Below are 25,426 nucleotides of genomic sequence, written 5' to 3'. Positions count from 1 at the left end.
ACAGACAAAGACAGAGTGAGCTGATATAAATTTTGTCAAAAGTGTGTCATTTTGAGGTAATCTATCATGTCATTTGTTTACTAAACCTCCAGCCAACAGACTAAACAGTTTTTAGTTGCTTGATGTAAGGATTTTATTAAGAAATGTTTTCACCTTTGAGTGGGATTACGGAATACAATTCTGTTCCAAATGGAGAGCCAACTTTTGTTTTTGTACTGATGAGGAAAAAGGGGGTGGGCAAAATGAGGGCATTGTAAAATGCTGTTTTAACACTAGTGGCAATCTGGTCACTTTTATGTAAACTATAGGCCGCTGTTTCAGTTTGACTATAGGCTACTGTTTTAGTTTGTCTATAGGCCACTGTTTCAATTTAACTATAGGCTACTGTTTCAATTTAACTATAGGCTACTGTTTCAATTTAACTATAGGCTACTGTTTCAATTTAACTATAGGCCACTGTTTCAGTTTAACTATAGGCCACTGTTTCAGTTTAACTATAGGCCACTGTTTCAATTTAACTATAGGCCACTGTTTCAGTTTAACTATAGGCCACTGTTTCAATTTAACTATAGGCTACTGTTTCAATTTAACTATAGGCCACTGTTTCAGTTTAACTATAGGCCACTGTTTCAATTTAACTATAGGCTACTGTTTCAATTTAACTATAGGCCACTGTTTCAGTTTAACTATAGGCCACTGTTTCAATTTAACTATAGGCTACTGTTTCAATTTAACTATAGGCCACTGTTTCAGTTTAACTATAGGCCACTGTTTCAGTTTAACTATAGGCCACTGTTTCAATTTAACTATAGGCCACTGTTTCAGTTTAACTATAGGCCACTGTTTCAATTTAACTATAGGCTACTGTTTCAATTTAACTATAGGCCACTGTTTCAGTTTAACTATAGGCCACTGTTTCAGTTTAACTATAGGCCACTGTTTCAATTTAACTATAGGCCACTGTTTCAATTTAACTATAGGCCACTGTTTCAGTTTAACTATAGGCCACTGTTTCAATTTAACTATAGGCTACTGTTTCAATTTAACTATAGGCCACTGTTTCAGTTTAACTATAGGCCACTGTTTCAGTTTAACTATAGGCCACTGTTTCAATTTAACTATAGGCCACTGTTTCAGTTTAACTATAGGCCACTGTTTCAATTTAACTATAGGCTACTGTTTCAATTTAACTATAGGCCACTGTTTCAGTTTAACTATAGGCCACTGTTTCAGTTTAACTATAGGCCACTGTTTCAATTTAACTATAGGCCACTGTTTCAGTTTAACTATAGGCCACTGTTTCAATTTAACTATAGGCTACTGTTTCAATTTAACTATAGGCCACTGTTTCAATTTAACTATAGGCCACTGTTTCAGTTTAACTATAGGCCACTGTTTCAATTTAACTATAGGCTACTGTTTCAGCGCTAGAGAACACTTTCGGATCAGCTGCCCCCCCCCCCCAAATTGATGACATGGTGTATTTTCGAGCCTCGAACGATCTCAGATTTGGGGAGGGGGGGGGGAATTAACTAGAACTAGATATGGCTCTAAATGTGCTAAACATGTGTCTTACTAGACGCAGCTCAAGGTGTGTTAAACACGTCTCGTGAACTTGGTAATGTTTTCAGCAAAATAGTCTTGTTCAGAAACTATACTAAAAAAAACAAAACAAAAACAAACAACAGATAAACAAAGTAAAGCTTTATATATATTTATATAACCCAATATTTATTTATTATTGTAACATGTAACATTATATAAATATATTATTCTAATTATATAATAACAAACTGTACATTGTAATAGTTCTTTCTCTCTCACTAAACCATCTTTTAAAAATATTCTTTCAATGATTCATTCAATAACAACATTCTCCCTCTCTATCTCTCACACACACACAAATATTATATCCTTACTATAAAAAAAATTCTGCAGCAAGAACTCAGTTGACCACTATCACTTATAATGTCAACAACATACTGCAACATTTCTAATAGTTTCTACATCATAGTGTATATAGCCTGCTATAGATTTGCATGGTTATTCTGGCATAAAAACATCATAGAATATCTTGTCAGTCAGAGTTCGGATCGCATATCCTCATGATCAGTTAGTCACCGTAATTGTAACTAAACACAAAATAGTTCATCAAGTCTCTCCTAAAATCTCCGTTCTGACTTTATATATTTCACGACACAAGCCGCCTGGAAACGTATACTGTAGCTGGTTGTTTGTACAGGCAAATGATATAGGTAGGCCTCTACATTTACATCTAGTGTTCGTTTAACTGTTACATTAAGAAAGGACTTTGCCGGCTGTTTAAATTATCCCCAAAATAGCTAAGAGCCTCGCACAAAAAACTTTGATGCACGTGTGTATGCGTCTGCGCAAACCTAGAGACTTTTCAACCTAGAAACGCCAATTTTCTTTGAGATACTCCCACTAGATCAAATCACGCCTAACCCCCCCCCCCCTAAAAAAAGAAAAAAGGAGCATCAAACGATAAACTTGATGTGAATAGGTGCACGCATGCGACTTTAATTAGAAGAAGTAGAATTCTTTAGTTTTACCTCGTCCCTTATTATTGGGTCACGCCCAATGTCTTTGAAAACACGCCCATTTCTCTTGAGACACTTCCATCCTGGTGTGAATATCTAGTGTGAAGTTCTGCTCTGACACACTTTCTAACAAGTGTGGTCTACATGTGGTTGAGGTGCATCTGCATATTACATAATCGCACGGAGAAGTCTTGTTACCACTGTAAAGCACAACGAACTGGTTGCGCTGTTTCCTGAGAACGATAAGAAAGTTGGCAACACATATTTCAGACAGCATCGGGTGCAGGATGTGTTCTCACTCTAGGCGATGTCCTTTTGTTAGTGCCGCAGCACTTTCTAAGCATAAGTCTAGCGTCTTGCCTGAAGGTCTGGTTCAGGAAGCTGTATATTAACGGGTTAATGGCGTTGTTGATGAAGAAAGATTTCACGCAAAGCTTGTAGGCCAGCTCGCCGACTGGGCTGAGGTTCTCTTCCAAGTCCTTGATAACACTGCGCAGCACCATGACGGTGAGGTAAGGGAGAAAACTCAAGATGTACGCGAGCGTTACTGCGAATAAAACCGTGGTTGTTTTCCCCACGCGGATCTGTCTCTGGGGTGCTTTAGGAACCGAGATTTCTTTCGCGGCTTGTTTCCGTGATTTGTGTTGAGGGACATTGTCTTCTTCGTCCGTGGTGTCAAAGTTGTGCTGCTGCTGTGGTCGATGCTGTGTTGGGTTATAGTGGACTTGGCGGGTGAAGACTCTGGTTCTGCTAACTTGACGATTGGGGGGCTTGGAAAGTACGGCGCTGCCCACGAGATGAGCCACAGATGGATTTGCTGTGACCAGTTCCATCACATTCTTGTTCGATTCAATTAACAACTGGCCAGTGCCCAAGGGCAGAACTGGGAAGTCTCCTGAAATCGTTTTGATGTCAGCAAAACCCTGATTCGCCACACTTCCGTTCGTGACGTCATTTCCGGTAGCGGCGACAGCTCCCGGCTTGGTGGGGAGATTCGGGTTAAACCAGCGTGACGTGTCTTCCAGCTTCCCACACTTGCCCTGGTGTCGCTTGACACTGCCAAAGATGGCGCTGGCCAGGGTGGTTGTGGATGTCGCATTGCTGACGTTGGCGCTGCCGGGGTTACTGTTGTTACCGTTGCTGTTACCACTGGCTGTTGAGCCACCGAGCCCTTCGTCTTGCTCTGAAGACAAATCGGAGCTTGTTGCTTCTGGAACCTGGAGGAGAAATCAAATCGGAATTTAGAACCTTGATAATTTATATAAATAACAGAAGAAAAAAAACAACGAAACACACAATGAAAAGTATACTTAAGGAAGACAGTTACTAATAAGTAGGCCCACATGTTTCGCGCACATCCACTTTTATTCCAATATTTTAAATTAAACCCACATTTAACCATTATGGATATGTTTCAAATTCGGAATAATTTCTAGGTACCGGTAATAATGTTATTTCTTATTGTCCATAAGACAGATAGTTCCGCTTCTGTTGTTATTCCATTTCCATAAGACAGTTCCGGTTCCGTTGTTATTCCATTTCCATAAGACAAGATAGTTCCGGTTCTGTAGTTATTCCTTAAGACAGATAGTTCCGGTTCTGTTGTTATTCCTTAAGACAGATAGTTCCGGTTCTGTTGTTATTCCATAAGACTACATAATTCCGGTTCTGTAGTTATTCTATAAGACAGATAATTCCGGTTCTGTAGTTATTCCATAAAACAGATAATTCCGGTTCTGTAGTTATTCTTTAAGACAGATAATTCCGGTTCTGTAGTTATTCTATAAGACAGATAATTCCGGTTCTGTAGTTATTCCATAAAACAGATAATTCCGGTTCTGTAGTTATTCTATAAGACAGATAATTCCGGTTCTGTAGTTATTCTATAAGATAAATTATTCCGGTTCTGTATTTATGTTTTTTATGTATTTCCTGCAAATGCAACCTTCAGTATCTCACAAGACTGTATAGTCCTGCGTATTAGGAGTAAACTAACATCTAGAGTCGAACTTTATTCCAGGCGTCTCTAACCAATTATGGACATTTAACCACTAAAGAGGGAAACAACTCTAGGCCAACTTACGTTTTCTTTGCGGGAGCCCGCCCTGAGAAGAGCTTTGTTGGAGGACGTACTGGAAGTCACGGAGCCCATGTGGACCCGCTTCCTGCCCAGGATCGTCAGCCCGATTTTGGAGTAGAGGACAGCAAAGAACATGATGGTGACGCCGAACAAGGAGAATAGAAAGACGTAGTAGATGGTCGGGTAGACTGTTTTTCTCATGGAGTCATCAGTGGTACAGTCGGTGCCCTTCAGGACATGGCCATTGAGGTTTCGGATCACAGTCTTCCTAAGGAAACAAAACAATGAAATGAGCAATGCTGTGAAATTTAGTTTATAACAATCCAGCAGAAGTTTCTTACGAACTGCCTTTGTTAAGTTGTCACATGTAAAGTAGAAAAAATTTAGCTATATAAAAGAAAAGATTAGAGCTTAATATAGTTGTAATAGGTCATTTGTATTTAGGCCTAGGCTATAATGAGCAGCACAGCGCCCCTCTGTCTCTTTGTTTTTCCCAAGACTAGATACTGTGACACGTTGGAAGCAGGCTACAGATAACTATAGTCAGTTCAAACCTTAAACCTAAGAAAAAAAAATCTAATTGCAAAATTTGCAAACATCATGTCGACATCCATTTTTGTGTAAGGCTGGTCGTGTGGTATGGGCTCTGGACTATCGTTCGGTTGTCTCGATGGTTCCATGTTCGAACCTTGCCCGCTGCCATACCCAGTTATCCTGCGGGAAGGTAATTTTCTAGAAATCTGAAGGAACATCCGAATCATGTAAAACATTTACAAGCATTATTTGACCCATTGACCACCTCCTCTACGCTTCCTCCGTTTACTATTGAAGGCATTTTAAGTTTCAAATTAGAGGATAATATTAGCTTTAGTATTAGCTTTAGTAGAGTACTACTGGTCAAGTAAAGTAAAGTTTCCCTTTCAGACTTTGCAATTTATGGGACAGATGATATAAAGGTCATCTGTTTCTCTGGCTCAAGTGGTCATGACGTTTCCCCAACTAATTTCAGGTACTCATTAGAGCTGGGTGGACCCAAAGGCGCCATAAAGATCCCGAAATTTAAAAATCCCAGGATTCGAATTTCGGACACCTCGATTCGGAAGACAAGCGCTTGACCACTCAGCCACGGCGCCTGCTACTACTGGACTAAATTGTAATGGATCTCTGTATACTAAATGACGGGTTCACTTAATATTCTTACCTTCCAAATAAAATGAAAGTTGGCCAGGAACACACTAGACCTAGCACCACGGCTCCGACACACAGAAGTCTGGCCTTATTGGCTGTAAATTGTCTTCCCAACTGGCAAATTCGATAGTATCGATCAAACGCCACCTTTTAAAATAAAAGTAGAAAAGAATAAATAGGAGCATATCCGTTTGTTGTCGGTACACTTAACATTAACATAATTACATTTTTATGGAGTAGGTCTATTTGTTTCTGGTGAAGATCGAACTATCGTCATTATCCATCATGCAGATTGATAGGGTAAATTGTTACACTTTCTATTGGTATTGGAGATTTAAACAATTTGCAAGGTCAAGGGCGCTAAATTGAATTTCACAGGTGCCAACTAAACTATATAAAAAAAAAAAGCTATAATTTTAACACTATCTCAATGCGTGACAATTGATCTTCGAATAAAATTTCTTTTATTACCTCTAGTAAGCTGAACATTTCCTTTTAAATAAGCTTAATGCCATAGAGCAGCGGTTCTCAACCTTTTAAGCTCGGCGACCCCTTTTTACTATCCCCCACTTAGCCGCGACCCCCCCCCCCCCCGATACATACACAGCAATAGAAGAATACACAAAATACAATTCATATTTTCGATGGTCTTAGGCGACCCCTGATAAATCGTCAATCGACCCCTCAAGGGGTCGCGACCCACAGGTTGAGAACCCCTGCCATAGAGTGAAATCCTAATGCTTCATTTCTATCAGTGTTTCACAAACTTTTTTCCTTAACGGAACACTTCGCACATCTTGAGCATTTATCGGAACACTTCGCACATCTTGAGCATTTATCGGAACACTTTGCACATCTTGAGTATTAATCGGAACACTTTGCTAATTTTTGTATAGAGAGATCCATTCACGTGGTGGCCTAATAGCTAATTATTCAAGTAGTTCATGGAACGCCTATTGGGAACACAGTTTGGGAAACACTGTTCTATATTCACATTATTTTGTGCTATTAACAAAAGAACTTGGAAATTTTGAATCTGCAGGGCTTAAAAAGTGCACAAAAAGTATCGTCCGTCATGTATGAATATCTTCAATGGAATTTGTGTGCAGCGGCATTTGTATAATATTATGTAATTGTTAATTGCTCTAGTAGTGAAATTGTGAAAATGATTTCAAGTAGTTAAAATTTACATAAATAGAATAGCAACTATTGAAATAACCAATCCAGACAAAAATCTACTATATTGATTATGATCGTCAAAAAACATTCAAGGATATTATGGCAATAGGTCAGAAAGTACTACACAATATTTCAAATTTAGTTATAATTAATAATAGTAATAATAATTATAATTTTAAAAAATTAATTTGTTTCATTTTTAAAATTAATTAAGATTTCGGTTTAGTTTTATTTAATATTCAAAGTAAATGTAACCAAATAAATGTCTAATACAGTTATCTTATATCAATGTAAAACTGCTCATTGTTAGGTAAAGGCGGACAGTGGTATTTAGGTTATAAATTCTTTTATTGTGAAATGTTAAAAAAAACATTGACATGTAAATATTAAAGGTGTAGGACCCTGTTGTTGTGGGACATGTGCACTGTCTGCATCAGGAATCAATGGACAACAAATGATCATCAGTCAGAAAAAAAATATTTCGGAATTACGTGTGCTGATGACCGACCAGTGGTCAGTCAGGCCATAGTACCTTGTGATGAACAAGAAAAACTGATTCGCCCTGCCAAGTGCATATGCTCTCATACTTGCGGCGGTAATATACCAATGAAGAAACTAAATGATCATGAGCAATCCCCATTCAACCTCTCGACATTTTGACCGTCAGTTAGTCGTAATAGAAGGCCCGAGCCCTGATCTGTTGCAGGTAAGTGCTAAGGCCCGAACTCTGATCCGTTGCAGGTAAGTGCTAAGGCCCGAACTCTGATCTGTTGCAGGTAAGTGCTAAGGCCCGAACTCTGATCTGTTGCAGGTAAGTGCTAAGGCCCGAGCTCTGATCTGTTGCAGGTAAGTGCTAAGGCCCGAGCTCTGATCTGTTGCAGGTAAGTGCTAAGGCCCGAGCTCTGATCTGTTGCAGGTAAGTGCTAAGGCCCGAGCTCTGATCTGTTGCAGGTAAGTGCTAAGGCCTACTAACAGGTTACATAATTATTGGTCTCGGGTGCACAGTCCAGACGCTTTGCATTTTCAGGGATCCTTTCAAATGCTTGTCTAGTGTGTTTTGTAATTGAAATAGGAAATTAATAAAATGGCGTACCGGTACTGAGAAAATAAATAGACTATAAGTCACTATATGGTTGGAAACATGATTTAAAAAAAATAATTAAAAAGCGAAATATTAATACAACTAATAACATGGAAGAAACTTAAACGCTCTAGTTGAAGAGTTAACAAAAGAAAGACAACTCTCATGCTGGGGAAAACAACAACAACAACAGAACCTCCCCATTCCTCACCTCAATCAGGATGGTGCTGCTGGCGATGATGGTGCTGGAATGAGTAAATCTCAAAACTTTGCACGCCCACGGGGAGTCGAAGGTGTAGGGCAGAACTAGATCGGCGATCTCCGTCGGCATCCCCACCACGCAGGTGACCAGGTCCAGCGCTGCCAGGTAGAGGATGAAGTAGTGTGAGGACACTCGCGTTCTTCTCTTGCAGTACACCAGACACACCTGGACACACCATGAGTGACACATGATTTATTTTATAATACAGAAACATTCGATTCGAATTATTAACACGGGCTACCCACAAGGATCAGGGGAGATTATAAAGATACCCTATTAAGAGATAATGCTATGAATGTCATAAAAAAGGTTTATGGTCACAATGAGTGACACATGATTTATTTTACAATACAGAAACATTTGACTTGAATTATTGATTACGGGTTACCGACTGGGTTCATGAGAGATAATATAGACTTTTGCGTCTGACTGTCAGTGTAGCTCATAAGTAAGGTTTAAGATTATCGAAGATGAATTTGAAACACAAGAGGTTATTGTAAAGATGAATATAAAAAAAAAAACAACAACTTAGACCATGGCCATCTTTAACTCATTTTCTCCTTAATTATTTTTCCAAGTTTTGGAAGGAATTCTTCATTTTGCTTATTACTATTTCACTACCCCTGTTATGATTGAGCTTCAATAGCTTTGTTGTTTGTTATCAGAAAATGTTGTATCTGGTATAGAATTAAAGGGAAATGCATGCTCTTTTTATATAGGCCTAACACAAAGTCAAGTTTAAAAAATTAAACATTAATTTACTTTAATGAGGTCAAATCAACGATGGTATCGTCGGTTAGGAGAGAAAGAGTTAAAATAATAATGATTTCCCCAAAATTGTTGGTGTGACTTAATTCAAATAGGGAAAGAAAATATCACACTTTCATTTGACTAAGCAGACGTGAGAAACTTATCAACAGCAATGTATTGAGCTTTAGTTAAACAATAAGATTCTAAACGTATTGTAAATTATTCTTAGAATGCAATAACACCAATCATAAAGATGACCTCCATTCAAATAATTTTAACAAATTCGGAACAAATGCCCCTTTGGTGTAATAATTTACTAGATCTAATTAGCAGTTGCAAAACCATATATGCCTACCTATTTTTTACCAATTAATACGCATATCGTCTCTTTTAATAATCTTATAGAAACCAGACCATTATGTATATAAAAATATTCAATATTAATATTTAAAAGTTCACAATAAGAATCAATATTCAAAGTTTAGCAACTAAATTAAGGAATTTAAAAGTTGGCTACAATAAAGCATATTTTTTAGGTTTTTTTTTTTGATGTAACTCTTGTATATGTTAATTATAAAAGTTTCCTACATCTATATTTGCAAGTGCGGTCAAATGACTAATCAATTAAATAATCTGATGTTTTGATGCATAATTTACGACGCAAAAAAATGTCAATTTTACATTCGCCAAAAAAAAAAAAAAAAAAAGATACTGTAATCTTCTGCTCTAGACTCTAGGAACCAGTTAAACTCTAGACAGGAAACCAGATTGAAAGGATTTATTTAAAAAAAAAGAAGAAAGTGTGGAAGGAATCTTACCGTGGCATTTCCTATCGTGCCTACAACAATGAGAACACCCAGGAACACGGTCACAGGGAGGTAGAGCCTGGCCTTGACGTCGTTTAAACAATTCAACCGGCCGACAGTTGAGTTGTAAACCAGGCAGCCTAGTTCCTCTGCAGTGGGCCGCCTCATTTCGACAAGTCGATTCGCACAAATTACTCCCCTTTAGAACTGGAACATGAGAAATGAATGCAGTTTCCTAGACACAGTTATCGTTCCTGACGAGTTACCGTTCTTTAAATTGTCTACAATCTGTGGCAAACGAACGGTTATTTAAATACACGTATTTAATGTGTAAATTGTTAGTTTCACAGCGAGTCACTAATATTTGTTTAAAAACAATAAATCCAGATGACAATGCAAAGAAATCCGTTGATAAGACTGAACGCCGAAAACCAATGTCACAAATTGTCCACAAGACGTATCGGCTTGATATGACTTTACTAGACGCACAAGTACTGACGAAACAGCGATGGAATCGTTGAATGACGCCCTGCTAGAGGTTTGGCCCCCCTCTTATAGCGCTGACGTACACTCGGTGGCATCTGTCGAGGACCTGGTCAAGTGCACTGACCAATTACACTCGCCACAGAGTGACCAGAAGGGGAGCTAATCCTCACTCACACCTCTTGTATACTTGACATTCTCTTCTGCGTTATCATTATAACCAAACTGTAAGAAGTTGTGGAGGATTATGAATTGCACATGATATAGTTTACATTTTATTAGCTCTAATACTGTAATCTATAGTTAGTATATTACGTCAAATATAATTAAGCTGACTAATCCACTATATTAATACTTTTCAATAATATAAAGATAAGATCAGGGTTTCTCAAAATAATTACGAGAGTGCAAATAGTGTATTGCTATTATTAAACGTTAATTAGTGCTATTTTTTTTTAAATGGGAGGGGGGGGGGAGAAAAACAAAATACCCCAAAAAGAGGCAAGTACCCCAAAAAAATGTTCATCCCCTTCCCCCTTGGTGTCGCCCAACGAACCCAGTCCCCAGACATAGACTTGAATCTAGTAGACCCTAATGCCACTAAGCTAAGTCGTTCATCTAACGACTTTCAAATTCTAGCACTGGAGACCATAAATACCTTCAAGCCCAGTGCTATTTTTACATACACTGATGGGTCGGAATCGATAGATTCTTGAAGAGCAGGCTATGGAGCCTACATCGAGTTTATTGGCTTTGACTCAGTGAAAATGTTTGGACCACTTGGTAGTTTTTACAGTTTTGATGCGGAGGCCTTGGCAGCCTGTGGAGCCTTAAAAGTCATTGACTCTCAACTCGGCGAGGGACATTTGAGGGCAACACAGAATGTTGTGGTCACTTGACTCAAAACCTGTACTACAGTTTTGCAAAGCCCCGGACCATGCCCCCAATACACACTATTGCAGACTCCTTGGCTCACCAGGGAGGGCAAACACCACCCACCAAACAGGGTGCGAGTCTTCATCATGCTCTGGCCATAATTAAAAAAAAAAACAGAAATGGAAAGGTGATTTGAGTGCTGGGACAAGTCGCAAAAAGCCTGTGAAGTCTGGGAGCGCATTAGGCTTGACCGCACTTCCCAGTGGTGGAGGCTGTCCAGGCCTGAGCAAACTATTGTAGCACAGTGCAGGACAGGCCACTGTCCTGTTGGCTCATATTTCTCACGGCTATGGCCAAATTTTGATTCACGTTGCCCCCGCTGCGGGGAGGAAGAGGAAACCGTGTCTCATATTCTGTTTGACTGCCCCAGACTTGCTGATCTCTGTCTCGACAGGTCTGGGAAACCAAAAAATTTCGACCTGTATAGTGGCATGTTTGCAGTATGCAAAACAACTGGGCTTTTGCAATAGATAATTTGAGCCTCTCAAGCCGTCACTTAAATGGAGTTTGATGATGATGATGAGTCGTCTCCCTTAACTAAGACAGTTGACAATGCCACCTATGTTGCATTATTCACAATCAATCGCTAACCTTGTCCCACCATCACCATATACACACACACACATACTCCATAACAACCAGTGAAACATATTGTTTTGCAGGATTGTCATGGTCTGATCATACTTGCAATTTCACAAAAAGTGTCCAATCAAGCAATAGAGTCAAATCGAGACCGTCTTAGAAGGCCTGAACACGTCACAGGTCTGTACGACGTGGCAACGAGCTATTGGTCTCTAATAGGTTGCGAATAGGTCAGTGTTGAGGTCTACCATAAAAAAAAGGTCTCGCTTGACTGTACATTAGATTTGGCCCCGTTCCAAGATAGATTTAAGGGTATTTTTCATAGGGTTAGCAATGTCCATTACTGCTTCCTTATGTGCACCAACTGGACATGCTATTTCATATGCATAGTAGCACTACTCTAAAAAATCATTATCCCAGCGACGACCAACCCTGAAGACGTCCATGGAGGTCGATAAGAGACTAATCGTGGATCAGCAGCCATGGCTGAAAAAGAAGCCTAGGGATAGCATACCGAGATCATTTTAACGGTAGAGAAATCTTCGGCAGATGATGTAAAGGTCGTCTAAAAATCACTCGCCCCCCCTCTCCCAGCGAAGTGCTTATTGAACGGCGTAATTCGCGTAATATACCCTTACACACAGAGTGTTGAGTGGTAAAGCGCTCGGCTTACGAACCGAGGTGTCCCGGGTTCGAATCCTGGTGATTTTTTTTAATTTCGAGATATTTAGGGTTCCAGGTTCTTAGTTCTGCCCAAATTAAAACAGTCAAATCAGATTTTTCCCAGTGTGGCCAATCAGCTAGTATTTTTTTTTCCAAAAGATATACATAAACTGTCAAATTTCTATAAAAAAAAATCGTTAGATCCGTTTTCGAGATCCGCGTCCAGGTTCTGCCAACGTTTTGCCGATAAAAAATGTGCCAGCTGAATAGTGGAATTGTAATAATTTCTCTGAAACGGACCTAGGCGGGTCCAGCATTTTTTGCCAGCCCAACAGCTCACGCTGAGATCAGACGACATTCCGTGCTCGCCAGCACGTGGAAAAGACATGTGCACGCAGAATCCCAGAATGCACGAGCGCATGAATTTATATCAGACGACAGGTTTCGTCTGGAGCTCTGCAGCTGACGTCATTAAGTAGAAGGCTACTTGAGGTATTACTGAATTACTGTAATTAATACTTGACCTTTGCACTTTACATCATACTACTTAACACAACATTTCTTCAATACCTCTATTCAAGTCAGAACTTTATAGAGGAACCTGGTTTGGTAGGTGGAACCTGGTTAGAACATGATATTAAAAAAATAACGGCCCTTACGATTTTCCTACACATTTTATAGTTGATGTATATTGTTGGGAAAAGAATTACTTGCTTGGTGGCCATAATGGGGAAACTCTAGTTTCGACTTTCATAATTTTTCAAAGTAAACAAATAAATAAAAAAAAACTTCAATTTTTTAAAATAGGTCTAGATCTAGATCCAACGTCGGTTTTGAAAGGCCTATAGCGTTCTTTTAAAGGACTATCGCGTTCTTGAAAGACATAGCCCTAGACTACACTATGTGGAGAGAGATGTTGACTACTGGGAAGATATAGACCTCACAATGTGGAGAGAGATGTTGACTACTGGGAAGATATAGACTACACTATGTGGAGAGAGATGTTGACTACTGGGAAGATATAGACCACACTATGTGGAGAGAGATGTTGACTACTGGGAAGATATAGACTACACTATGTGGAGAGAGATGTTGACTACTGGGAAGATATAGACTACACTATGTGGAGAGAGATGTTGACTACTGGGAAGATATAGACTACACAATGTGGAGAGAGATGTTGACTACTGGGAAGATATAGACCTCACAATGTGGAGAGAGATGTTGACTACTGGGAAGATATAGACTACGCTATGTGGAGAGAGATGTTGACTACTGGGAAGATATAGACCTCACAATGTGGAGAGAGATGTTGACTACTGGGAAGATATAGACTACGCTATGTGGAGAGAGATGTTGACTACTGGGAAGATATAGACTACACTATGTGGAGAGAGATATTGACTACTGGGAAGATATAGACCACACTATGTGGAGAGAGATGTTGACTACTGGGAAGATATAGACCACACTATGTGGAGAGAGATGTTGACTACTGGGAAGATATAGACCACACTATGTGGAGAGAGATGTTGACTACTGGGAAGATATAGACCACACTATGTGGAGAGAGATGTTGACTACTGGGAAGATATAGACTACACTATGTGGAGAGAGATGTTGACTACTGGGAAGATATAGACTACACTATGTGGAGAGAGATGTTGACTACTGGGAAGATATAGACTACACTATGTGGAGAGAGATGTTGACTACTGGGAAGATATAGACTACACTATGTGGAGAGAGATGTTGACTACTGGGAAGATATAGACTACACAATGTGGAGAGAGATGTTGACTACTGGGAAGATATAGACCTCACAATGTGGAGAGAGATGTTGACTACTGGGAAGATATAGACCTCACTATGTGGAGAGAGATGTTGACTACTGGGAAGATATAGACCTCACTATGTGGAGAGAGATGTTGACTACTGGGAAGATATAGACCTCACTATGTGGAGAGAGATGTTGACTACTGGGAAGATATAGACCTCACTATGTGGAGAGAGATGTTGACTACTGGGAAGATATAGACCTCACTATGTGGAGAGAGATGTTGACTACTGGGAAGATATAGACCTCACTATGTGGAGAGAGATGTTGACTACTGGGAAGATATAGACCTCACTATGTGGAGAGAGATGTTGACTACTGGGAAGATATAGACCTCACTATGTGGAGAGAGATGTTGACTACTGGGAAGATATAGACCTCACTATGTGGAGAGAGATGTTGACTACTGGGAAGATATAGACCTCACTATGTGGAGAGAGATGTTGACTACTGGGAAGATATAGACCTCACTATGTGGAGAGAGATGTTGACTACTGGGAAGATATAGACCTCACTATGTGGAGAGAGATGTTGACTACTGGGAAGATATAGACCTCACTATGTGGAGAGAGATGTTGACTACTGGGAAGATATAGACCTCACTATGTGGAGAGAGATGTTGACTACTGGGAAGATATAGACCTATCTATGTGGAGAGAGATGTTGACTACTGGGAAGATATAGACCTCACTATGTGGAGAGAGATGTTGACTACTGGGACGACAGACCTCACTATGTGGAGAGAGATGTTGACTACTGGGAAGACAGACCTCACTATGTGGAGAGAGATGTTGACTACTGGGCAGACAGACCTCACTATGTGGAGAGAGATGTTGACTACTGGGAAGATATAGATTACACAATGTGGAGAGAGATGTTGACTACTGGGAAGACATAGCCCTAAACTACACTATGTAAATAGAGATTGTGTAAAAAAAAATAGAATAGCAAAAAAATGTTGATATCAGTTCTGGAAGAAAAACGAGCCTAAATCAAATGCCACCTTTACCTGAGTTCTATGTAGACGTCAATGTCTCTTCATAATAGGGCTCTTTACAATACAAAGTGCTCTACAAGCTGGACCATAGTCATTCTAAGTCTGAAGGCAACCATTTTGTGTTTTGTTTTGCTACTTCTGTCTCAACTCTAGAAAATGTAGATTGTGCACACATCATGTTTAAAAGGACAAGCTTATTAATAGACTCTAATACAATTCATGTGACTGCACACTCCACCACAACTGCAACTTTAATACCCCCCCCCCCAATATATTTGTAAACGTTTTGTCAATTTTTCCAGTGCAGATGGTTCATTCGAGTCAGATTACACCATAGATCGAACTCTCTTCTCGCATCTGTATCTGTCATCAGAGTTCAAAGTTGACATCGTAACAACCAATCGTGGGACTTTTGAAGCCTCGATTGCGTCATAGAAGTGCTCGCCTCTCATTGGCCACTTCACAGAAGTCAATTGATGCTTAGCTTGGCTTCAAGTGCTTTGCAATACGCGACCTATCCTTCAAGGGAAGTTACTCCCTGATATAGCACTATTAGCAGATAGTGCAGATTAAAAAGGGAAGTTATCAGGTCTATCTAAAACAAGTGTTTAATTTTTGCTGTGAACAGAAATGGAAAACAAAACACCAGACATCGGAATTATGTTTTTAAACTCAAAAGTAAGTTTTTTTTCGTCCTTGAAAAGCGACGCAGATATACTATGAGAACGCTAGAGCTCTGATATCTCTCAGATAAAAACCAGTTTAAGCTTAGCATCCGTTGCCAAGAGTAAACTGTCCAAAACCTAGAAGAGTAACAGAAGATTCCCAGTAATATTAAAACTATACCCTGTGCTAAATGGTACATAACAGATATACGTATGTATGATTGTAAAAGTTGGACACTGACCGCTATGGCTGAAACAAGAAATCAAGCCTTTGAGAGTAAATGTTGGGTATCAGATACCAGGAAAAAAAAAGCAAAAAAGTTTGTACTTTTATAAGTCAACACTCTGGCTGACAAAAAGTAAGAACTTCTCATTACTGTAAAGAGACGAAAGCTGAGCTGGTTGGGTCATAGTGTAAGACATGACTCACTGTCAAAAGTCATCTTTCAAGGTCCAGTGGAGGGAGCATGAAGAAAGGGTCATCCGAAGAAAAGGTGGCTATATTAGTACTAGATAACATACAAGAATGGACCGGGGCCTGTCTCTTGAAATCCTGCGAACTGCTACAGCAGCTCTTACAACGAAAGTCAAGGGACAGATGATGATGATGATGATGATGACATGCCTTCTAACATTTGATGAAGAGTTTCCATCCCGCCACTACAATTACTTTTGTATTTCTTTGTTTTTACAAGTTCCTTCAGAAATGAAGATGATGACGTCCTAGCCCAGAGGATGGCAGCGGGCAGGGTTCGATCCCAGAACGGTCAGGACTTTTGTAAGTTGTTCTGGCCACACGTTCCCTTGGTATACCGGCTCTTTTAAACATGCTTATAGGCATCAACTGTTGCAAGGCACGCACACACACGATGTACTGTACTAGCGATCGTCGTGCTGAGTTACCGCCACTCCCCCCCCCCCCCCCCAAAAAAAAATGTCATGAATAATGTCACGCAAGCCAAGAAAGTTTTTATAGACGCAGATGTTCTTAGACACATGTATCTTTGAAACATAGATGTTCTTAGACACATGTATCTTTGAAACATAGATGTTCTTAGACACATATATCTTTGAAACATAGATGTTCTTAGACACATATATCTTTGAAACATAGATGTTCTTAGACACATGTATCTTTGAAACATAGATGTTCTTAGACACATGTATCTTTGAAACATAGATGTTCTTAGACACATGTATCTTTGAAACATAGATGTTCTTAGACACATGTATCTTTGAAACATAGATGTTCTTAGACACATGTATCTTTGAAACATAGATGTTCTTAGACACATGTATCTTTGAAACATAGATGTTCTTAGACACATATATCTTTGAAACATAGATGTTCTTAGACACATATATCTTTGAAACATAGATGTTCTTAGACACATATATCTTTGAAACATAGATGTTCTTAGACACATATATCTTTGAAACATAGATGTTCTTAGACACATATATCTTTGAAACATAGATGTTCTTAGACACATATATCTTTGAAACATAGATGTTCTTAGACACATATATCTTTGAAACATAGATGTTCTTAGACACATATATCTTTGAAACATAGATGTTCTTAGACACATATATCTTTGAAACATAGATGTTCTTAGACACATATATCTTTGAAACATAGATGTTCTTAGACACAGATACATTCATAGATACTGAGGTTCTTAGACCTAGAATTTCTGAGACACAGATGTTCTTGGACACATAATTTCGAAGACGCAGCTATTTTTAGACAAACATTTTCTCAAATACAGATGATTCTTGATACGAAGGTTCTTAGACTTGGATATTGTCAGACATCATCGTTCGTAAACACAGATTTTTTAAGACATAAATATTCTTAGAGACAGATATAGTTAGACACATATGTTCATAGACATAAGTGTTGTTAGACACATGTATCTTAGACACATATGTTATGTTCTTAGACACAGATGTTCTTAGACACAAATGTTGTTAGACGCAGATGTTCTTAGACAACAGATATTCTAAGACACAAATTTTCTTAGATACAGATGTTCTTAGACACAAATGTTCGTAGTTCGTAGAAATAGATTTTCTAAGACACTGATCTTCTTAGACATAAATGTTGTTTGACAGATGTTCCTAGACACAGATGTTTCTAAACACAAATGTTCTTAGATACATATTTTCTCAGACACAAATTTTCCTAGACACAGAAATAGATTAGTAGAAGTAGTATTGAAGCATTAAGAAATACTTCAACAAAAGGGACTCCCTCATTTCCAAGATGTACAGACAATCTATAAGCACACCAATTCCTCTATGAATCTACACTTGGGACTCTCTAGTAGGCCTAGTATTGGAGTTTGAAACCTTGATGGCTGTATATGATAGGCTTACCTTAAATACTGTTACCTAGTAGCCTATTCATGACGTGAAGGGATCCATATTGCGCCCTGGCTCATGACAATAAGAGTCCTAAATATGAGCCCTTTTTTTTTGAGTAAAAAAAGGAAACTATAAGAGTCTTTATGTATTCGTTGTCAGATATTGTTATTGCAATGTTTCCCTAGTGTCCCACGAGGCCTGAACAGGTGTTCCAGTTAACTAGTAGGCCTCTCTAAAAACTAAGCAAAATGTTCCGCTAAATACTCAGAATGTGTGAAGTGTTTCATATCTGTATAGCCCTCGTCCCTTAAATCTGGCTGCTAGCATAAATTCATTTATTTTCGTACTCGAAATGATTTTTCTAAATTTGAATATCTTAAAGTGTAAATAGCGATTTAGTGAAATCGAAGCCGAATAAGAATGAAATTCAACTTACCAGGTAGATTATCTGCATTGTCCGACTTGTTTGATTTACAAACGTGGTCGTCGATGTTTTGATCCAAAGGGTACATGAAACCACAGAAAATATTCGAAACTAAAAAAAAATCAATTTCACTGTTTGAATACCGTTTATGAACTTGTACTGTTATTAAACTAGACTAATTTCATATTTGTTATTGCTTTGTTAAAAAAAGGTTTATATTTGTTATTTCAAGTAAGCTCTGTTTGTTCTCGATTCTACATCTATTTTTAGAAACTATTTTTAAAAAAAATTGGAAAAGTCAAATCCAATTTGCATTTTGTAATGGATGATTGGTAGTATACAATATCACGTTTTATTGCTGGATATAAACAAAATTTAGGTTTCTAGATTGGTTTACTTTTCTTTGAAAACCAGAACGACTTTTAAAAATTTACATACTTGCGATGAGTTGGATCGCCATTATGTGCGTGTGTGTGCAAAATACCAAGTGAGAGAGTGTGTACATATTATATGCTCATTTGTGAGCAACATTTCGAGTTGTAACTCTTTGCATTTCTTTTACATTGTGAAACGAAAATGATTCAATTTAGACCAATCAAAATGTAGGGACAGAGAAAGAGTTCAATACAACTTTTGAGCTATTTCGTCGGTTTGCTTCAGCAGCAGATAGTGTACACTGTTTCCTCTATACACAAAGTATTGAGTTCATATTTTAAAATGTTAACTCTATTTGGGTCGAGGGGTGTGTGTTTATCAGTAAACTATGCCATGGACTCTAAATTAAACTTAAATGTTGACAATGAAATAAAACAAGAAAAACATAAAATATACTTTTTAAAAAATGCAAACAAAAAAAATAAATAAAAAATAATTATATAAAGTGTAATTGTATCAATTAGTTTGGATCTGTCATGTGATCAAATGTGTAATAGATCTAGACTAACAATAATAAATCTGAGCGATTAGAAATATTTTTACCAATTGTTTTTGTTTAGCGCATTGCATGCTTTTAGATTTCTCAATACGCTATGACCCTATCAGCTGTCTGGACCAGCAGGAAGAAGGCGGGGAGGGGGGTTATGTGTGAATGTTTCCGTGATCGTATTTTAAATGCATAAAAAAAAGTTGTACAACTTCTATTCGAACTCAGGCTCACCTCCTCAAGGGGCCTAATTCAACTTATACCACCACATTTGCCAAGTACAATTTCTTTCCCTTGTTCGGTACGAAACAAAATAATTAATTATCAAATGCTAATTAACTAATTGTTTGATTATTAAAAAAAATAATTATTGTTTTGTCAGGTACTAGAATAAAGTGTGCCAACTTTCAGCTTGAATCGAGATTGGGTGTAGAGAAATAACTGTACAGACTTTATAGCAGACAGGCAGAGTGAGCTAATATAAACTTTGTAAAAAGCCATTAAAATGTAAGCATCAAAAGTATAAATAAAATAAATTAATTAATAATAACAAGAGTTAGAGTGAGAAAAACACAAACAAGAAAAAAAAATCAAGAAAAACATTATCGTGAAAAATTAAGAAAAACACATCTCTTTCCGCCATGTTGTTACTTTGATATGACTCAAAGATAAACATCTACTATTCTAAGTTATATATTCAAGTGCTTTCTGGAGCTTAGAATTTTTGGAAGTGCCTTCAAGTTGATTGGCCGGTAAGGCCTGCCTGAGTAGTGCCGGTTTTAAGACTGAACAGCCCGAGCCGATTGCTTCCGGCTTGATTCGTGGGAAAAATTCTCTCAGTACGCCTCCGTGATAACTAGGTCGGTTCCACGTTCTCAGCGGCCTACTTCTGACACCATTCTTACTGACTTCTCACCATTCTTCTTATCTTATAAATTACAAACGTTCTTTCAAAGAAATGGAGATAATAGCGTCCTACAAATTATCAATCTATTTGTGGATGTTAATTAGAGACTTAAACTTGCTAAGCCATCGTTTTTCATGGCTGATTCAGGCAGCCCGTTCAATGCTCTATTGGCACTAGAGAATAGGAATCATTTATCTTTGTGTCTTTTTGAGCATTTTAATGTGGTTGAATTTTTCTATTTTTGAATTATGATTCAGTCTTTTATTTATTATTGCTACTTTACTTTTTAGTCTGAAGTGTCTTTAAATTGAGTTCTTACAAAGCTTATATCAACTCCTTCTGCCTGTTTTTCTGGTACAAATTTTGAACACGTTATTTCTCCCTCTTCCAATTCTCGGATTAATTTGAAACTTTGCACAATTATACATAGTTTTTAACAAAACTTGAATCAATCAAAACATTAATCAATTTTGTTAATTAAATAGTGGTAATTAATTAATTTTGTTTGACATTGATAAATGGAAATAAATCATTCAGTATTTAGAGATTATGTTTGTATATTTCAAAATAATTTGCTTGTTTTACTAATGGTGTCCCAATTTTAGTACTAAAGAAGGATCTTCTTTTTTTTCAGGTAATGCTATAATACCCAGCAAATGATTTTAAAAGAATTTTTTTTGTTCGAAGATCTCTTATGTTCCAATTTTTTTTTTTTAAAAGAAACCTCAGAATTTGCGCTATTCAATTATATATTTTTTGTATACCGTTCTCATCCCTATTGTTTGTAATATTTCTTTTCATTTTAGCTATTAGTTTTTGTTGTTGTTGTGGTTGAAGCTCTTGTGCATAACATGCTACCTTAATGATAATGCTAACTTCAAAATATTTTTAGATGGAAACTTACTAATCGAAATCGATAAACACTTCCAGAATAATTTATTTCAAATGTTTTTTTTAAGAGTTATGCATTCCCACACATTATTTCTAGTTTTGGCTCCATGCGATAAACACTACACACCGCTTCATTCAGAACTTAGCCAATCAGGCACAAGACGCCAACAATTAAGCAGCCATCAAGAGATACGTGGCCAGATAAAAAACAAAAGTTACCGCCAGAACTTGCAAAAGCCATTCTGTCTGGAGATTATCTGGCCCAGAGTTACTTTCATTCAGAATAACGGAAAACTCTCACTTTTTGAGGGAAACAAGAGCAAGTTTTATCCGGCACCGGAAGTATTTACATTTGTAACCAGCGGTTCCCTAACAATTTGAGTAAACAAAAAATAATTATAATAAAACCCCAAGGTTTTATGGAACAGGTCATGCGCTGTGCCGTAGCAAGATCCTCGTGGGTCGGCCTAAGGCAGAAACTAGGCAGCCGTCTAGGACTAAAAAACAAATTTAGAGAAAAAAAAAAGTGAAACGAATCAAATCTCAAACATTACAAAGTTCTGTTGCTCTCAGTCTGGTATGCTAGCTCTAAGTTTTTTTTTAACCATGACTCATGTTTTATTAAAGAAATTTTAGATTTAATTATTAGACTACCAACATATCAACAGGGCCGGCTTGAGGTAATAGGAGGCCCTAGGCGAAGTGAGATTGGTGACCTCAAAGTAAAATTAAAAAAAAACGAATATTTAAAGTCACGCATTTTATTTAAAACTTCTTTAAAAGGGGGTTACTGGAGTGCGAAATTCATTTTTTTTTTAATTTTTGCTTTAACTTAATAAATTTTGTTATATTATATCATATGACAATTCTCAATATAATATATATATATATATATATATATATATATATATATATATATATATATATATATATATATATATATATATATATTGAATGTTGTCTAATGTTTCCGGGTTGCCATGGTAATGGCGGCCATCTTGAATATAAACAAAAATTAGTTCATTTAGGAAAATTCTAAAATTTTTCAAAATTGATAACATTCAAAGCTAAAAATACTTACATCTTAAAGTATAAAGGTGGCTGGAAGGAGCTAGCTAGATTTTATACATTTTCCCTTAGTATGGTGCATTTTATAATTGTTTTTAAAAAGGGTGATTTTTTTACCTGTAAAATGAATCCACAATGTTTTTTCCAAAAGATCATATATTAAAAACTTCTTATGATAACGTCATTAAAACTAGCTGATTCTCTGTATTATTTATCTCTAAATATGTGTACCAAATTTGACACATTTATCTCTAATAGTTCCAGAGATAATAGAAATATGTTACATGGGGGGGGGGTGTCACAAAAAATGCATTCACTCAAAAACAGTGAAATTGTATTAAGAAAAAATGGAAAATAGTGTTTACCATTCATCATTAAAATGCTTTTTTTCAATAAAAAAAATGATCTTTTTAAGACAATTTTTGGTGCCAGTTTATAAAATACATGTCCACCTATTTAATTACACCAAAATTGAAAAATCGATTTTTTTTTTAACCAAAAATCGACTTTTTCACACTCCAGTAACCCCTTAATTAAAAGTTTTCCCACTGCTGCCAAACGAGCTGTTCTTTTCCCAATGATATACACCAAGAGCCCAATTTCTACGAAACTCGTTTGACCTGTTTTCAAGATCTGTGTCCTCCCAGGTTTTTTGAGGCTTGAGGTTTGAGCCCTGGTCTTAGGTTTTATAGTTTCCACGAAAAGAACGAGTTGAATAGAGGTATAAAAATTAAGCTTAAAATAGTAATGGAAGTGAAATCTTCGAAGGAACATGTTGTTACGTGCGCATCTTAGTGTGAATGTGAAATGGTGCGAATGCGTGTTGAAAGTAGGAAGAAGAACCAAAATGGAGGAATATGAACAAGAAAGTGTTTTCAGTATTAATAAAGATTAAAGTATTTATAAACTGTGATTTGTCGTTTCCATGTCTAAAGAGTCTCATCCAAGATGAAGACGTAACACATGTATAAAAACATAAATGTAATGTACTGAAATTAAAATATGTAGTTTCGGCATAGTTTACAGCTGTGTACTAATGAACTGGAGGGGCGGTGGCTGAGTGGTAAATTGCTTGGCTCACGAACCGGAGGGTCCGGCTTCAAATCCTGGTGAAGACTGGAATTTTTAATTTCGGGATCTTTGAGGTGTTTTAGTTCGCCCAGCGCTAATAGGTACATGACATTACTTGGAGAAAAGTAAAGGCGGTTGGTCGTTGTGCCTGCCACATGCCACCCTCGTTAAGCTTGGGCCACAGAAACAGATGACCTGTACATCATCTGCCCAATGGGCCGCAGAACTAATGAATGTACGTATGCTTCTACAATAAGGAACAGCAAACCAAAGAATTATTGCAAAAGTTTATTTTCTTAATGGACATGGGAAGGAATTAGACCATTAACCTACCTCCCCATGTGACACCTACCCTTGCGCCGCCTTGGTGTATTGGCTCACTTTAACAGTGTTTTGTACATCAACATGATTCCCGTAATTTGAGAACCTTTACACTCCGCAAGGAGACCGGGCTATGTTGATGTTATCATGTACAAACTTCACATTAACAAGTGGTGTTAAATATAGCATGAAGAGTGCGGAGATACAAAGTTGTTTTTAGTTAGAAATCGTGTTATTTTTATGTTAGTCTAAACAAGTCTATAGACACCAGTGATTCTCAGGTTGGGCGTTAACTCTTTCTTCCCGTAATTATATTCCACCTTCCAATTGATTTATATATAGCTCATTTGTGTTTCACTACCCTATTATGATTAAACTTCAATATATATTTTTTTGTATGTAATCAGGAAATGTTAAATTAGGTATATAATTATAGAAGAATGCTTACTCTGTTTATATAACACAAATTAAAGTTTATAATTATATTTAGTGGAGTCAAACCAACATTGATATAGTCAGTTAGGAGAGAAAGGGTTAACGCCTTCCGTTCGGATACGATCAAGAGGAAGGGCGACAACCTTAAGTGACAATTAAAAAATCTTATTTTAACTCACTCTGTCTGGTAAAAGGTTTGTACACGTTATTTCTCCCACATACTGTCTAGGATCAAGTTTAAACTCTGCACAATTATTTATTGTACCTGACACAAGAAGAATTTTAAAAAACCCAATTAGTTAATAAACTATTGATAACTAATTATCTTGTTTGGTATCGAATAAGAGAATGGATTTTTAAGATGTGTTAAGATAAGTTGAACTAGTTCCCTTGAACTAGTTCCCTTCATACTTTGTGTACAGAAAGAGGCTGTCGTTTTTAATGAAGATTGAAACTAGCATTAGATAATTATAAAAGCTTCTATTTTCATAAGCACTTCTCTGGCACAGTGGTTAGTGTACTAACTTGAGGAGGCTTCAGCCATCGAGTTCGAATTGAAGTCGTCCTTTTTTAAATAAAAAAGCATTTAAAAAGCTCAGGAGCGTCACAAAGGATGTGGTCATATGATTAATCAGAATGGTCAAGCGATGTTCCGTCCGGTTCTAGAAGGCCAGACCCTATATAAAGAGCGGAGGTGTCACAGTCAAGGCGGTTCAGTAAGACGGCTCAGTTCAAGTCCGGGACGAGATGGAGAGGCCAGTGCAAGAGTTGATACGGCGGTACGGCTATTAACGGAAAGATGTTTGTACAGTCTTGTGTTAAGTGCTGCCAATTGTACAGTATTGGCTGTGATTTATTGGACATTAAACTCAGTGCCGTAGCGTTATACTCGTGGGACCGGGTCCAAGAATATATATGACATAACAGTTGGGTGGGCAATCTGAATG

The 25,426-nt window shown here is 37.5% G+C and overlaps 1 protein-coding gene across 2 annotated transcripts; it reads right to left on the bottom strand.

Moving 5' to 3' along the window:
* Positions 1-1,728: 1,728 nt before the first annotated feature.
* LOC106079180 (muscarinic acetylcholine receptor M4-like) lies at positions 1,729-19,314 on the bottom strand. Of its 2 annotated transcripts, none has more exons than XM_056036606.1 (6): positions 18,877-19,314; positions 9,920-10,615; positions 8,301-8,516; positions 5,843-5,976; positions 4,645-4,909; positions 1,729-3,778 (listed from the first exon to the last, which is right to left on the bottom strand). In XM_056036606.1, exons 2-6 carry the CDS (start codon positions 10,073-10,075, stop codon positions 2,828-2,830), a joined length of 1,722 nt encoding a protein of 573 aa, XP_055892581.1. In that variant the 5' UTR covers positions 10,076-10,615; positions 18,877-19,314; the 3' UTR covers positions 1,729-2,827. The 2 variants fall into 2 exon arrangements, with proteins under 2 accessions (XP_055892581.1, XP_055892582.1); XM_056036607.1 differs by lacking the exon at positions 18,877-19,314 and adding an exon at positions 15,418-15,543.
* Between the last annotated feature and the right edge of the window lie 6,112 nt (positions 19,315-25,426).

Source organism: Biomphalaria glabrata, chromosome 7 (genome assembly GCF_947242115.1).
Source record: "Biomphalaria glabrata chromosome 7, xgBioGlab47.1, whole genome shotgun sequence".
NCBI classification, from domain to species: Eukaryota; Metazoa; Mollusca; class Gastropoda; family Planorbidae; genus Biomphalaria; species Biomphalaria glabrata.
This window is presented reverse-complemented; position numbering and strand designations above follow the sequence as displayed.